Source organism: Asterias amurensis, chromosome 8, assembly GCF_032118995.1.
Source record: "Asterias amurensis chromosome 8, ASM3211899v1".
NCBI lineage: Eukaryota > Metazoa > Echinodermata > Asteroidea > Forcipulatida > Asteriidae > Asterias > Asterias amurensis.
Genome location: NC_092655.1, coordinates 19,758,480 through 19,775,272, shown reverse-complemented (window position 1 = coordinate 19,775,272; position 16,793 = coordinate 19,758,480). Strand labels below are relative to the sequence as shown.

General features: G+C 38.1%; 1 protein-coding gene across 4 annotated transcripts in view; it reads right to left on the bottom strand.

Moving 5' to 3' along the window:
- LOC139940569 (SH3 domain-binding protein 2-like) overlaps nucleotides 1–15,954 on the bottom strand; it is a 41,979-nt gene extending 26,025 nt beyond the window's left edge. For 2 of the 4 annotated variants that reach the window (XM_071936880.1, XM_071936883.1), the window contains exons 1-3: nucleotides 15,628–15,954; nucleotides 3,229–3,494; nucleotides 2,188–2,419 (exon numbers count right to left, since the gene is read on the bottom strand). In XM_071936880.1, the coding sequence (XP_071792981.1) occupies nucleotides 2,188–2,419; nucleotides 3,229–3,382 (386 nt within the window). In that variant the 5' untranslated portion in view covers nucleotides 3,383–3,494; nucleotides 15,628–15,954. Of the gene's footprint in view, nucleotides 1–2,187; nucleotides 2,420–3,228; nucleotides 3,495–4,755; nucleotides 4,963–15,618 lie in introns of those variants that run through there. The other 2 variants (XM_071936881.1, XM_071936882.1) reach the window with 2 other exon arrangements.
- Between the last annotated feature and the right edge of the window lie 839 nt (nucleotides 15,955–16,793).

Genomic DNA, 16,793 nt, shown 5'->3' with positions numbered 1-16,793 from the left:
GTATTGACGGTCACTGCATGGAGCTCCCTGGTCACTGTCAATCCATATCCCCTCAATCATGGTGACCCGCTGACCAATTACTTCGTACCAACTCCAGTGACTGCCACCAAGTCCTGGATGGGGACCATAATTCTAGTCCTGGTGCCCGCCAGTCTTCTAGCCCCACCGTCAGTCAACACTAACCAGTCATAGTGCACTCTCTATCCACAATAGTAACAGTGCCACCCATTGCTTAGAAGCACGCACCTGCCAGAGACCTTGACTCGTCGAGTACCAATGGCCAGTGACAGCTACACGTACAGCCGCCTTGGTGCACCTCCCTCCCCAACCACCAGAGCTAGTGCCTACCCCCTTCTGGTGCTCAACCTTAAAACAACCATGCGATCCGTTGCTTGCCAGTCATGTCTTACTAATCCGTAAACAATGCATGTTTTGGCTCAATAAGACCGTACACCGTACCTTATCACATCAGTCATAAGAACAATTCAAATTTCTGTCGGCATTCAGAGTTGCCATAGGGTATTTTAATGCTAGAATTATACAAGTCAATTGAGGCCCTGGAAGCCGAGGTTTCCGTTGCCCTGGTCTTGGCCTTAATGTCCCCTTCAAAAGTTTCCCTGTATACTCTAAGATTTGTCAACGGAAGTCCTTTTTGCAAAACAACAATATAGCCTTGCCCTCTCACAAATTAAATTCCAAGAAATTAGTCAAGTCCGAGGCCTTTAAACAATAAGAGTCCAGTGAGAGCACAAGTTCAAGTCTCAAGACTCGAGTCACCACCTCTGCTGTCATTTAAAGGGGCACCAACGAGGGAGACAATGAATATACACCTACATGTAGACTAGGGGAATTGGCTTGCCTCCCTTAATTGCGTCTATGAAGAGCCTCCCTTAATTGCATTCATGAAGAATCAGACTTGATTGATCAAGCAATTGGCAACACAGGGAGGCCTTGTACGATTAAAACGCTGACTGTAGCTCCTCGTTCACTCAGCAGGTCATAATAACTCAATTACAGACAGGAACCATTTCATCTGCATCCCTCCTGATAGTAACATCGCTGGCGGGCAAACTCTTTTCTGGCGGGCAAACCCCCTCGTACAGTCGTAAATAGACCTTGCAGCCAGAGAGTCAAAACAAATGTACATGTAACCCGATACAGATGTTGTTCAATCGCGCGGACTCCAGGGGCCGCCGTCTCGAAACCGTCAAACTGTCAACTCGTAACTCACGAGAAGGCCATCTTGGGACGGTCAATGGGTCAAGATGTTGAGCAGGCAGTGAATTAACTTATGGCACCCACAGCAATTGCCCTGGTGCCCTGTGCTTGTGCTTTGGTTGTGCCCTTTAAAAAGTTCCCCAATATAAATTTTCCTCATAGACGTGCCCCGTACTAGAGGAAGATTGCTGTGCCCCTTCTAGACGTGCCCCGTACTAGAGGAAGATTGCTGTGCCCCTTCTAGACGTGCCCCGTACTAGAGGAAGATTGCTGTGCCCCTTCAAGAACGAAAGTTCAAGGCCCGGTTGAGACAGGTCCGGATCTTTGTATGGCTTACAAGTTACAATGTCTCATGGGATTTTTCGAAACACTGTACTCGGATATTTGTGAGAAAACCCTCCCTTGAGTCAGTGACGTTTGTCATTTATAACTGGGTGTGTTTTCAATTCACTAACACATACAGGGGCAACGAGAAACAGTCCTGCTTGGGGGCTGGGGGGGGGGGAGGGAAATAAATGTTCTGTATAGTACAGTCCATTGCAATCTGCATAGACAGTAACTTTGTTAGTTTCACTCGCCCTAGTGGGAAGTCAAGGCGTTATCGGATTAGCGTAGATGTGACATGACATACATGTAGGTTTGAAATTTGACTCCCATAAATGGCTGACCGTGTTAGTCGACAAGGTAAAAGGGAAACCGTGCAATTTCGAGGCGTGTTCGTGTGGATCATTGTATTCTACTTTCACAACATCTTTCCAACCATGCATCTTATAACATACGGTTACAAACGCTTTTCAAAGACCAACTCGACCGATCCAAGGCAACGTGTTCCTTTAATGTCTTCTCCCAAGTGAACTGGTTTTTAGTACCAGTATTCACGATTACCACGTCATAATTAAATTTTAAACTCATTACAGTAATTCTCAGTGAAACTTTTCAATTCTCTTTCAAAAACAATTCAGCCCTCACCTGTTGTAGCCCCGCAGTGAAAACACGCCCTTCGGCTTTAAACTCCGGTCGTTCTTGTAGTACAGGACGTACTCCCCGTATAGTACCACGTATCGAAGCTGCCATTTTGAAAACAGAGCCGTGTTGATGACAGAGCCTACGGACTCTGTCACTGTATCGGTCATCTTCTCCTGGGCTCGCTTGTAGAGAAAGCCGCTGTGTTCATTATCTTGTTTGAGGATGTCGCATACACCTTGAATAGACAAGAAGAAAAAAAAAAAACAGAATTTGTAAACCGTTTTTCTGTTTATGGAACAAGTCTTGAGAATTTGTAAAATGTTTATCAGGTTTATGAAACAAGTTTTAAGAATTCGTAACCTGTTTGAATCATGTTTATAAAACAAGTTTTTATAATTCAGTTCATGAAAACTCACAGTAGAATTAGTGAGAAGTTTTCTTTATATAAATATGTTTTGAAACTTTGCGTGGCTGGTGGCGATTACAATCTAGATTTTCAGGTTTGCAGTACTACTTTTATATGAAAACTCTCTAAAAAGAATGGTTGTTAATATTTCGATCAGTTATAATTACTGATTACTCCGATCATTTTTAGTAGAAACCAGCCTTCTCCTGAAGATGATCACAGCGTACTGATCGAAATGTAGAGTTGTTCTTTTCAGAACCCCAATAACTCATGAGAGATTTATTAAGAGTGTTTTAGAAAAAACCTGGAGGTGCAGATACCTTGTCAGAAAATACATTTATTTCATTAGACACATCAGTCAAACAAATTGTATGGCACAATTTTGACTATTGGGTCTTTATCAAACTAGCTCTGTTGGTTAAGAGCGCTGGCACGTTAATCCAGAGGCCAATGGTTCAAGTCTTGCTTTAGTCCATTTTTTGCTTTGCTCAACCCCAAATTGTGTTACATGTACACGTATCTTTGAGAGACACTCATCGGATGATTGCCTACATACGTATGTATCCAGTAAATTGACAAATAATTCTGAAATAAATACATAAATTTCTCTTGAAAGACGATTTACTGAATTGACTTACTGATATTTTCCAGGGCTTCATGTTCCAGACTGTACATGTAGTTGTTCTCGATGTCAAGTTTCACCGAGGAGGACCCTGCGAGACTAGCGCTCGTTGACGATTTGTAGCCCTCAGGGCCTTCTCGCTGGGACTTCTGCTGCCAAGATTGGGCCATGGACGAAGCACGGTGGTACTAATGACTCCTGGCAGGATGGGGTTCATGGGTAGTTCGCCGGTTAGGGGAAGAAAAGAATACGTACGTATGCGGAGCCCACTAACTCATGGATCTGAACGATAAAACAAAACAAACAGGAAAGACGTCATTACAAGAAAGCGGTCAGTTATCTTTTACATAACCTGGAACTTGCTTCATAGTCATGGGGTTGACAGGACTAGAGGTAAATGTACATAAAGAGGTAGAGAGAAGGGCTTGGCCCTAGAGTCCTATGTGGTCGGGTTGGAGGAGGTGGTGTATTTGCTCGCCTTACCACCTGTAGAACCGCGGTTCGAATCCTGCCGGAGGCACTATGTGGATTGGGTTTTCAGTCCCTGCATGATGGTGTGGGTTTTCCGTACCACGGGTTGGAGGAGGTGATGTCTTTTCTCGCCTTACCACCCAGAGGCATTACATGTTACATGTGGATTGGGTTTTTAGTCCCTGCATGATGGTGTGGGTTTTCCGTACCACGGGTTGGAGGTGGTGTCTTTCCTCGCCTTACCACCTGTAGAACTGTGGTTCAAATCCTGCCAGAGGCACTACATGTATACGTACGTGGATTGGGTTTTCAGTCCCTGTATGATGAGTGTTTGTTTCCCTGGAATAATTCTCTGGGGTTTTTCCTCCCACTTCTGAAACAGAAACTTCCTTTCTTATCTCTCCATCAGATTCTTGGCTAGATGTACAATGATTAAGTTTGCTTTTCTGAGAACCCTTGGCTTGACAACCAGAATTAATAACTAAATTAAACAAAATAAAATATTGAGTTCCTTTTCATCAAAGAGTTTCTTAGAATCTCCACTAGACCAACAATCTTGTAGCTCAGACTTCCCAACTCGTTTTTATTAGTGCTAACTTTGTTGGTATGACGAGGCTTGGACTTTTAGATTTTTTAAAGTTTACGTTAAGAAATACATGAATTGTTTAAATGTGAGGTACAATAAAATTACTGAACTGTGGCCATCTACAACTTGTATGGGCATTTTGTACCCTGCTTGCTGCATTGTATGTAATAAATATTACATATTTATAATATCAAAGTCTTATGCGCAAAACCACCAAGGTACTCAAGGCGCTTAGATACATGTACATTTTTTCAGAAAGATAAGTTTTTGCATTCTGTGATCCAATTATGTAGTGCTCATCCTATAAGGGTTTACATGTAGGCCTACAAGGTGCTAAGGCGCATACAGCAGCCACAGCCAGGAACACCACTGGGGCAAACCCATATGAGTGTACCACATATTTTCTTTAAAACTTTTGGAGGTCAGTATTTTGTTACCAAATCAGTCCAACTTTACAACATTTTTAAAAGAGTGTCAAGAACTTACGCAAATTGTTGATTACCCCTGGATGTGGTCTTCCTTAAACTCTATGGTCGGCCCTCGCCTTTGCCTTGCACATACAAGACTTTGACTCAAACCCATGGTTCGCATATATGACATTGTAGTACCTGACTGTACTACTACATGTATCTAAAAACGGATCACTGGGCATTGCGCCATCAAGTTTTTCAATACAATAACCCAGAGGGCATTATCTACACAATACATGTAGGTGTTGTTGCATTGCACTTTGACTATTAATGAAAACCCCCTCCGTCATACAGTGCATGTAATATGTACAATGTCAGATAAAACTGATTTAAAAACTAAAAAGGTATGTGTTTGTGACATCGGACTTGTACAAATATGTACTAATAATGTCAAAGGAGTCTTTGATACTGTTAGAGGAACACGTTGCCTTGGATCGGTCGAGTTGGTCTTTGAAAAGCATTTGTAACCGTTTGTGATAAAATGCATTGTCTAGAAAGATGTTTTAAAAGTAGAATACAATGATCCACACAAATTTGAATGGTTTTCCTGTTACTTTGCGAACTAACACGGTCAGCCATTTGACTCCCATAAATGGCCGACCGTGTTAGTCGAAGAGGTAAAAGGAAAACCACGCAATTTCGAGTGATACTTGTGTGGATCATTATATTCTACTTTTAAAATATCTTTTTAATCATATGCATTATATAACAAACCATTACAAACGCTTTTTAAAGACCAAACTCGATCGATCCAAGGCAATGTGTTCCTTTAAAATTCAAGGTCGACTGACTTCATCTACAGTGCATTTCATTTTCTAAAGCTACCTTGCATAACAAAACAAATGCATAAAAAGGTATAGAAAAGGTTTGTGACATCGGACTCGTACAAATATGGTACAAATGTTTATTATACGTAGAAGTCTATGATGTTAAAATTTCAAGGTCGACTGAGTTCATCCTAAAAGCCATTTCCTTTTCTAAAGATACAATAATACATCGAACATAGAAGTTTGCACTTCCTGTACTGGGCGAGTCAAAAATAAGTTGACCGGGATTGGTGATGTTTTTCAAAACAAACAATGACACTCAAAAGTTCTGGAAAGTATTGCTCTCCTGCTTTTTAGAGGGGAAAAAAGAATGAACAAAATTGATAATTACTAACAGGAGTTATGTCTATTTTTAAAAGTACTCATTTTGCTAGCTGTCCATGGAATACTTGACAAAACTTAATGTAAAGTAGTAGTAAGCATTTTAGCTGTGTTGTACTCATGTTTAAAACATTCCATGGACAGTGCTTTCAGTAAAACAGGCATAAACTTCTCTCAGAAATTATAAATTTGATTCATTCTTTTTTTTCAGATTTATAAGCAGGAAAGAATGCTTACAAGTTTAATATGTGCTTCACTGGGGTTTTGTATTATAGTTGTTGTCTTGTTTAATTAAAGAATAAATCTTAGTCATCTTGGTTTGATTTACCCTGAAAAAGGGATTGTTCAACAATGAATAGGACAACGATTTCAATTTGTCTTAAAAGGCAGTGGACACTATTGGTAATTACTCAAAATAATTACTGTCATAAAACCTTTTGATTCTGAGTAATGGGGAGAGGTTGAAAGTATAAAACATTGTGAGAAACAGCTCCCTCTGAAGTGACATAGTTTTTGAAAAAGAAGTAACTTTCCACGAATTTGATTTTGAGAACTCAAATTTAGAATTTGAGGTCTCGAAATCAAGCACACAACTTTGTGTGACCATGGTGCGACAAGGGTGTTTTTTCTTTCAATATTATCTTGCAGCTTTGACAGCCAATTGAGTTCAAATTTTCACAGGTTTGTTATTTTATGCACATGTTGAGATACAGTACACCAAGTAAGAAGACTGGACTTCGACAATTACTAATAGTGTCCAGTGTCTATAATGTATGTTGCTCATAGTTTTTGCCATTTAAATAGTTTTCGGTGATACCTGTAGAGGCTTTTTCACCAGTCCATCTTTCATGTAAAAAAAAAGATGCTTTTCAACACTGAATAACATTGTAGACAGCCAGATAAGTTCAAGGGATTTTTGACTGGTCTTTTTATAGGTGTTTTGAAGGCAGTGGACACTATTGGTAATTACTCAAAATAATTGTAAGCATAAAACCTTACTTGGTAACGAGTAATGGGGAGAGGTTGATAGTAAAACATTGTGAGAAACAGCTCCCTCTGAAGTGAAGTAGTTTTCGAGAAAGAAGTAAATTTCATTTAAAATATTTGAGACCCCAGGTTTAGAACTTGAGGTCTCGAAATCAAGCATCTGAAAGCACACAACTTCGTGTGACAAGGGCGTTTTATTTTTCTATTATTAGCTTGTAACTTCGACGACCAATTGAGTTCAAGTTTTCACGGTCTTGTTATTTTGTGCAAATATGTTGAGTTACACCAAGTGAGAAGACTGGTCTTTGACAATTACCAATTGTCCAGTGTCTTTAACTCTCACTGGCAGGGCTAGATAATACTGTGTGACATACTGTGTTTGTTTTTTATGACAGTGAAAAAATGTTCTCTAAGCTGTTGATTTTGTGCGGTTGCCATCGTGCAATTCATAAGTCCCAAAGGAAGGAAGTTTGATTACATAACTTAAATCCAATATCCACTTCCTTGTTGTAGAACTATTGTATGCCCACTTGTGTATTAGCTAAACATTACAAGTTCAATGCAGTAATTATCCTTCAACTAATGTCATTAAAGGGAAGGTACACGTTTGGTTTTTGTCAAAGACCAGTCTTCTCACTTGGTGTATCCCATCATGTGCATAAAATAACAAGCCTGTGAAAAATTGGGCTCAATCAGTCATCGAAGTTGCAAGAAAATGATGACAGTAAAAAACACCCTTGTTGGACGAATTTGTGTGCTTTCATATAGGAATAAAAGACTTCTAGCTGGAAGTCTTTTATTATTTTAGTGAGAAATTACCTCATTCTCAAAAACTTCATTACTTCAGAGGTAGTCGTTTCCCACAATGTTTTATATTAACAACAGCTTTCCAATGCTCGTTACAAAGTCAGTTTTTAAGTTAATATTTGTTTTGAGTAATTAACAAACGTGTACCTTCCCTTTAACTAGATGTACCTTCACTAGATGTAAATTGAATAAAAACTAAACTGTTCTGTCAACTTTCAGGCTGCATTTGAAGATAATGATAGTAGAAAGCTTTCCTTATAATATTAGTAGCTGAGGTGCTGTAGTTTTTGAGAATACGTTTTTACATGCTAAAATAATTTCATCTCATGAACACTGAGATGAAAATTATTTTTTGTGACATTGTTTTACTCATTTCTCAAAAAACAACAGCACCTCAGCAAGTAATATTTTCAGGGAAGCTTTCTACTCTTATTATCTTCAAACTGTGTAAGTTTAGTGTAGCTTTCAGGGAAGCGTTCTACTGTTGTTATCTTCAAACTGTTTAGTGTAAATCTGTGGACATTGTGTTTTTTTTGTCCTTCACAAAAAGTACCCAGACCCTTTAACTTCAAGCACTAGGCCTACAAACCGGTACTCAGAGATCTGGGGACAATTTATTATACAATCATTATATGTTTTAGTGAATGTCTCATTTTACAATTTTATTGGGTACTCAGAGATCTGGGGACAATTTATTATACAATCATTATATGTTTTAGTGAATGTCTCATTTTACAATTTTATTGGGTACTCAGAGATCTGGGGACAATTTATTATACAATCATTATATGTTTTAGTGAATGTCTCATTTTACAATTTTATTGGGTACTCAGAGATCTGGGGACAATTTATTATACAATCATTATATGTTTTAGTGAATGTCTCATTTTACAATTTTATTGGGTACTCAGAGATCTGGGGACAATTTATTATACAATCATTATATGTTTTAGTGAATGTCTCATTTTACAATTTTATTGGGTACTCAGAGATCTGGGGACAATTTATTATACAATCATTATATGTTTTAGTGAATGTCTCATTTTACAATTTTATTGGGTACTCAGAGATCTGGGGACAATTTATTATACAATCATTATATGTTTTAGTGAATGTCTCATTTTACAATTTTATTGGGTCACAGCTGGTCTGTTTGTACAATCTCTTTGCAGTTTTAAATTGTGCATACTATTGTATATTTTATACTTTTCCATTGTTTATTGTTAATTTCTTTAATTGCTTGTCATTGTTCGCTTGATTTGAACTTATTTTTATATCTTGTTGTTTTTGCTGATTATCTAAATTTTTAATGTTTCTCTGTATTAGCGCCATGGAGCATTGTTTTCGATGGATATGGCGCTATATAAATTTTTACTATTATTATTATTATTATTATTATTATTATTATTATTATTATTATTATTATTATTATTATTATTATTATTATTATTAATTTCCCAAAGCTGCTCGTTCAGCTAAGTAGGCACTGGACACTATTGGTAACTCAAAATAATTATTAGCATAAAAACTTGCTTGGTAATGAGCAACGGGTAGCTGCTTTTATATAACACCCAAGCAAATCCTTGCCATTTGATTGGAGGATTGTCCGTCACGTGATAGCAAATAAAAGTACCATTGCACGCTGAGTCACTCACCGTGCTTTTTCGTTCCATCCGAAATGTACCATTGCACGCTGCCAGCGTGCAATGGTACTTTTCGGATGGAACGAAAAAGCTGAGTAAAAAAAACATCACTGCGTGCACGTGTCTTTGGTAACGCAGCAGTGTTACTGCAAGGCATATTATGTAAAATTACAAGCATTCGGCTTCTACAATTAAAAATTGTAGGCCTACGCTTTGTTTTGAAAGTTGTATCTTTCAATCAAAATGACAAAGATCTACTTGGATGTTATATAAAACAAATAATGAATGTTTTTCATTTGTGCAATGGTGCGAATATGTTCATTCGTTGAAAGCTGGAATGTTCCATTCAACTCGGCTCCGCCTCGTTGAATAGAACATTCCATCTTTCAACTCATGAACATATTCGCACCATTGCACTCATAAACATTCATTATGTGTATAATAGTATAATGGTAAAATACTTTGAGCTGTAGCCTTTCATTAAATGCATGAAAGCATACAAATTTTGTGCAACAAGGGTGTTTTTTTTTTTCATTATTCTCTAGAAACATCGATGACCAATTGAGTCCAAATTTTCACAGCTTTGTTATTTGATGCATACATACGTACACTGTACACTGTATGTTGGGATAGACCAAGTGAGAATACTGGTCTTTGACAGTTTACCAGTGTCATTTGCCTAGTGTATTTCACAGGATGCTACATGTAGAACATACAAAAGCCATCTTGTATTGTAGACCTATACACCATGGATTTACAATGTCATTAATTTGCTCAAAGAAGCGCCATTCGGTTAGCATGCCTTTCCAGGTTGGTATTTTATCGCACGGTAATCACAAATTGGACATTAAGCACGGCTAGAAATTTAACAGTGACTGGACTGAATGCCAGATGCCAGTGATTTATGTACATGTACATTGTATGACTAGACATTGGACAAGTCTGACAATCTTGGACAAGTCTGACAATCTTAGTGTGTTTTAAATTTAATAAAAATACCTTGCTGTATAAACAGTATTATTTTTTACAAAAGTTGATGTTCACATGTTGAGTGTTGACTTCAAACATCTTTCAATCTGAACATTGAAGTATATTAACACTATAAGACAAATGAGATTGCCATAGTCACGATAGTGCTTGTATTGTTTAAAACACAGTTTATGTGTTTTAAAAATAATTAAGCTTAGTTCGTAATCATTTTTCGTTTTTGTGACTGGTAGGCCTACCCCACTCATTGTTCATTTACCAAGAAAATTTGGGAAGAAATATTTCTACTAAACAGTTTATAAATTAGCATTTCAATGTTAGCCCCAACCTTGCTTTAAAAAAAAAGAGATTTTTCAATTAAAAATTAAATAAAATTATTCGTACTTATTTATTTAGCGGAACAGCAAAAGTGTTATATGCATAACAATAGCATCCAAAAACAATCTAGCAACTTTGCTTCAGAAAAGAGAAGTTTCATTAAAATAAGAACACTTTCTACTACATAAAAAAACATCCTTTGCCATTCTCCACCCCCAAAATAATCCAGGACTCATACAATTCCACAAAGTACTTTTGTCAATGATTACCAAAACGATCACACTTTGCTATAAAAGCACTTTAAAAGATTACCCCCAGAGCAAATGCTTCTTAAAACACTGCAAACACTAAAAATGCCCCTTCCTTGGCTTCATCACCCAGACATTTAAAAAAGACAACACCTTCAAACAAAACTAGCCAGTACAACTCACCTCAGGCTGCTACTAGAGTCTTGAGAGAGAGACTAGTCCCAAAGTTGTGACATTATGTTGAGCATTGTGTACTTGATTAAACCACAAGTTCTGGGTAGGTACATTGTCCACGCTACAGGTCACAAACTGTATGATCACCTCAGGACCTCTATGGTTTGTTTTCGCTGAGAAAGTCAGCTAAAAATACTCCAGCTGGAAATACTCCGGTAATTCCATATGGTACAAAATGCGCATCGGTTTTATTCCAGTACAGGCATACTGTAGTAGCCCGTTATGAATGATTCAAGTTAATTGTAAAGTCACCGGGGCATGTCAAGATGTTAGAATGTATGATGCATACTGTGTGTGTCTTAGATAGCCGATGCGTTCAAGTCTTGCGCAGAGTAAAGCGTCCCGGTTCTATTGAACAAACAGGATGTACTTGGAATCAAACAGCCACGGGCTGCAGGCGCCTGTTACTGTGCCATAGATTAAAGGCTCTACTGGGGTGTGCAATGGGTAACTCATAGACTGGGTGCAGACCTTTAAAAGGTTTTCTGGGTGTGGCTGGGTACAAGGTTGGATGGTCCATGCTAAGTCCACAGTACCGCTGGATGAAAGACTCCTTGATTACAAGAAACACACTGTACACGTTTTTCCGTAAGAAACAATGTTTACCTTGTTAAAAAAATTGTTTCAGTGCATGGGGTGGGTACAAACAATCGTTCCATGCTCAATTAAATAAATTTATAAAATTTTTAATTCTAAATTGAATATTATCCCAAATCATAAACTTTTCAGGGCGAAGTCATTTAAGCACAGAATTTTGTGGTTAGCAGAATCGAGCCCTGTACCTGATGTACACAATGAGTCATTAACGACAAAACAATAGAACGCTTCCTCTTTAAACATGATCTTCCATGGAACAAAACGCAGACGGAAACTTTTTATTTATTTTTTTGGAGTTGGCCTGACCACAAGTAATATTCACCATTGTTCGAAAAGTAATTGCTTTGTTTCAATGACACTGTTTTAAATTGCATTTTCCCTGACAATTAGTAGCCTGTAGACAAATTTTTAATGTGGTCAGAGGAGACTGGGTGGGTGGGGGTGGGGGTGGGGGCGGGGCTTGAATGGTTAATTCTTGACCTCTTGACCTAGACACCTAAGTTTGTTAGTTGCTCAGGAAACAATTGATTAGACTTATCTGACGTCCCAAGAAATACCATGGTGATATGAGGGTGTTAGACTTTCAAGAGCAGGATATTTTTTGTGACAGTTAACGCATTGTATTAAACTTGTTTTGCTTTCCCTTTTCCTACCGATGCGTGTAAGCATTGTATACTCAGTACTTTCCCGAGTCCTGTGAAAAAAATATCACAGGCATCCTATTACTCGAGTGTACCTACAACTTATGTGTAACAATGGAGGAAACCTTACTTCCTGGTGTAACAACCTTATTAAAAAAAAATTATGATTGCAACTTTCGGTTCTTTTGACGAAAAACAGACAATAACATTTTACTTAGTCTGTCATGTCTGTACTATTTTCCTATTAAAAAAAAATAAAATAAAAAATAAAACTCTTTATTGCTTCCAGTAAAATGCTTCTGGGGGAATGGAGGACTGGTTCTGGTATGGCGATTTCAAAAACGTAATTTTCCACAAACTTGATTTCGAGACCTCATTAGTTTTGAGGTTTCAAAATCACGCATCTTAAAGCACACACACAACTTCCTGTGCCAAGGGTAATTTTTCTTTCATTGTTGTCTCACAACTTCAGACGACCAATTGAGCTCAAATTTTTAACAGTGTGTTATTTTATGTGTGTTGCTTGAGACACCAAGTGAGAAGACTGGTGGTCTTTGGAAATTACCAATAGTGTCCAGTGTCTTTAGAGGGACTGCCTTCATGGTCAAAGCAGGCCTAGTCTGTGGCTGTTATATGATGAACTTTCACCCAGTAATACTGACGTATGCATGCACCGACACCTTCTACATGTACCATACAGGAGGGTAAGAATGACAGTGCAGTAATTGGTCGAGACTTTATAATTCCATGTACATTACAGACACAAGCCTGCTTCGATCTTGATGACACAGCCCCTTTAAAGGAAACCAAAAACAAATTATTTTGTAAGGCCTGATGTATCTCCTGTAATTACCGTTTATTAGCTCCCTTAGAAGAAGGCTTTAAAGGCAGTCAGTGGACACTATTGATAATTGTCAAAGACTAGCCATTCACAGTTGGTGTCTCTCAACATATTCATAAAATAACTAACCTGTGAAACTTTTTTTGACTCAATCGGTCATCGAAGTTGCGAGACAATAATGAGAAAAAAAAACACCCTTGTCGCACGAAGTTGTGTGCGTTTAGATGGTTGATTTCGAGACCTCAAGTTCTATATCTGCAAGGTCTCGAAATCAAATTCGTGGAAAATTACTTCTTTCTCAAAAACTATGGCACTTCAGAGGGAGCCGTTTCTCACAATGTTTTATACCACCAACCTCTCCCTATTACTCGTCACCAAGAAAGGTTTTATGCTAATAATTATTTTGAGTAATTACCAATAGTGTCCACTGCCTTTAACTTACAGACTTAGGTCAAATCCACTGCCGTGAAATAATCATTTTCCAGTAGAAGAGTCCTCTATGAAAGTGGGGCAACAATTAAAAGTCAGCATTACCACAATAGTATCATTCACTTTTTAAGAGAAATTGAAACATGACACCATCAGTTGTAAGAAGACAGAAATTTCCACTCTTCCTGAATCCTGTACACTTTTTGATTTTAGTAAACTGAGTCTCAATTCAATGCTATTTCAATTGGATAGGCCTACCGTCAGGAATTAACCTTAAAATTCCCATTTTTATTCCAAAAAATACATTTTATTCCTATATTTTGGATGTTAAGAATTTGCCCACAGATAGATAAATCACAATACAACTTGCCACTTGGTTCTATCTTGGAGGAAGGTTGGAGACTTGTCACATTGTTATGTGAGCATCCCAAAATTAAATACTTTACCTTGTTTTACATTAATTTGACAGACCGCTATCATCTAGGCCCCCCTATAAGATCTACATCTACACAGAAAGCAGACAGAACAAACCTCAAACAGTTCGTTTAAAGACACTGGACACTATTGGTAAATTGTCAACTCAGAGACAAGTCTTCACAGTTGGTGTATCTCAACGTATGGATAATATAACAAACCTGTGAAAATTTTAGCTCAATCGGTCGTCGAAGTTGTGAGCTATTAATGGAGAAAAAAACACAATTGTCGGCACCATGGTCACACGAAGTTGTTTGCTTTCAGATGCTTGATTTCAAGACCTCAAATTCTAAATCTGAGGTTTAAAAATCAAACTCGTGGAAAATTACTTCTTTCTCAAAAACTATGTCACTTCAGAGGGAGCTGTTTCTCACAATGTTTTATACTATCAACCTCTCACCAAAGAAAGGTTTTATGACAATAATTGTTTTGAGTAAATTTTTTACCAATAGTGTCCACTGCCAGCTGCCTACTTTAAAGGAACACGTTGCCTTGGATCGGACGAGTTGGTCAAAACAAAAGCGTTTGTAACCGTTTTTTATAAAATGCATATGGTTGGAAAGATGTTTTAAAAGTAGAATACAATGATCCACACAAGTTTGCCTCGAAATTGCGTGGTTTTCCTTCTACTGTGCTAACTAACATGGTCGGCCATTTATGGGAGTCAAAATTTTGACCCCCATAAATGGCCGACGTGTTAGTCGACAAGGTAAAAGGAAAACCACGCAATTTCGAGGCATGTTTGTGTGGATCATTGTATTCTACTTTTACAACATCTTTCTACCCATATGCATTTTATATAAAACGGTTACAAACGCTTTTCAAAGACCAACTCGACCGATCCAAGGCAACGTGTTCCTTTAAGCTCTTGAAATACTGCTGACTCTCACGTGAGGCTTTGCATAGACATACTGCTAGCTACGTACTAGCTGGCTCTCCTGAGACAACTCTCAGTCAGCAGTCTCAGCAAAAGAAAAAAAAGCTTAAGAACTTTTTAGGAGCAGCAGGAGAGCTGCACGTATGTTGCGATAACGTAAGCCCTCCTCCCAACGATAACGTAACTCTCCTCCCGTCGTCTTTTGACTTTAGTTTTTTCCTTGGCGTTATACATTATATCCTGACTTGCGGACAATGCCGAGTATCACTTAGAAGTAGAAGTAGAAGTTACGCTTTATCGCAACGCAGGAGAGCTGGTCTGCCGTCGCCATGACAAATATTGATCAACCATAACCATTGGACCAACTAATCCACAGCACAGGTCTACATCTGAGAATGATGCTCTGCAAAGCTCAAATTAATGTTGTTTTGGGTTTTTATAAACATTTATAGAAATTTGCTTTGCACTATCACCATGATCAATTACCAGGGATTCCCAGCAGAATAATGTTCAGGATAAAAATCTAGTATTTCAAAAGTCAACAACAGAGCAATGCACTACACATTATAACCCCACTACATGTACACAATATTATTATTAATGCTTGAAGCTGTTGTACATATACATGTGATGATACAGATAGCTTACCAAACTCACATTTTTGCCGAATTAGCGCCAACACCCTAGGCCGTTCATACGACCACTTCTCACGGCTAGTCCCATACAGCACGTCGATCGCACGGTCAAAATTCAACACGGAGTACTGAATGAAATTCCTTGAGTTGAGGAGAGTTCATGAGTTACGCTTTCCAGCACAACAGACAGCAGAGTATTTCCACAGCACGTTGCTCTTTTTGCGAAATACCACAGCTGTCACTGTCAAGCCACCAGTCACTGTTTTTGTTGGCAGCAGACACACAACAATCAAAAGATGCACAACGATCAAACTTGATAAACAATGTTCCCAAAATGACACTGAGCATTTGTGTGTGCAGTGTGCAACCCCTCTCTTTTTTTGGAGCCAGTAAACAATCCCGAGTCTTGCTCAACTTTTTAGTACGACAACGTGTACTTCGTGTCAGAAACGCATTAAAGGGCAAACCTTCATCTTCATGCACATTTTGATGTTTTGACTGGCCCGTCTCAAAATAAATAATAAAATGGTTATTAATAGTTCCGATCAATAAATACAGCAGATCTATGGTGTTCGATAACTGAAGCTTGTAGACTTGTTTTCAATTGTACAATCATCTATTGCCGTGTGTGATACTGATCTATAAATGGACCGTTGTTTGGAATTAATTAAAAAAATTTAAAATTTTAAAATTATATTTGTTTTTCTTGGAACCAGTTTTACTATGTGAAAAGCCTTGGAGAACATTATTGCAGATTTGGTGGCAGGGATGCAAAAACCCAATTAAATTTATTAAAGGGATTTTAAAAAAGAGCTTTCTTTATTTTGCCGAGCATTTCTGTTGTTCAAAAGCAGTTATTTTTATTGCCATAAACCGTTTTTTTACTTCAAAAGTTACTAAGTTTTTGCCTGAGCAGGTCAATGTAATTAACCAATGGAGATTCAATGTAGAACCCTTGCCCGGTTGGGAATGCATGATGTTTTATGCCCCGCCGGGGAAGCCAGTCGAAGGGGCATATCTCAAGAAGGACTTGGTGTATCAAGTCCAAACTTGGTTTGTGGATTGGTCATGGGATCCCCCAGAAGCCTATTGTTTTTGGACCCCCTCAGATAAATATTAACTCGTTATGGCTAAAACAAAAGAAATGTTTTTCCGCGATATCTCAAAAAGGACTTAGCGTATCAACTC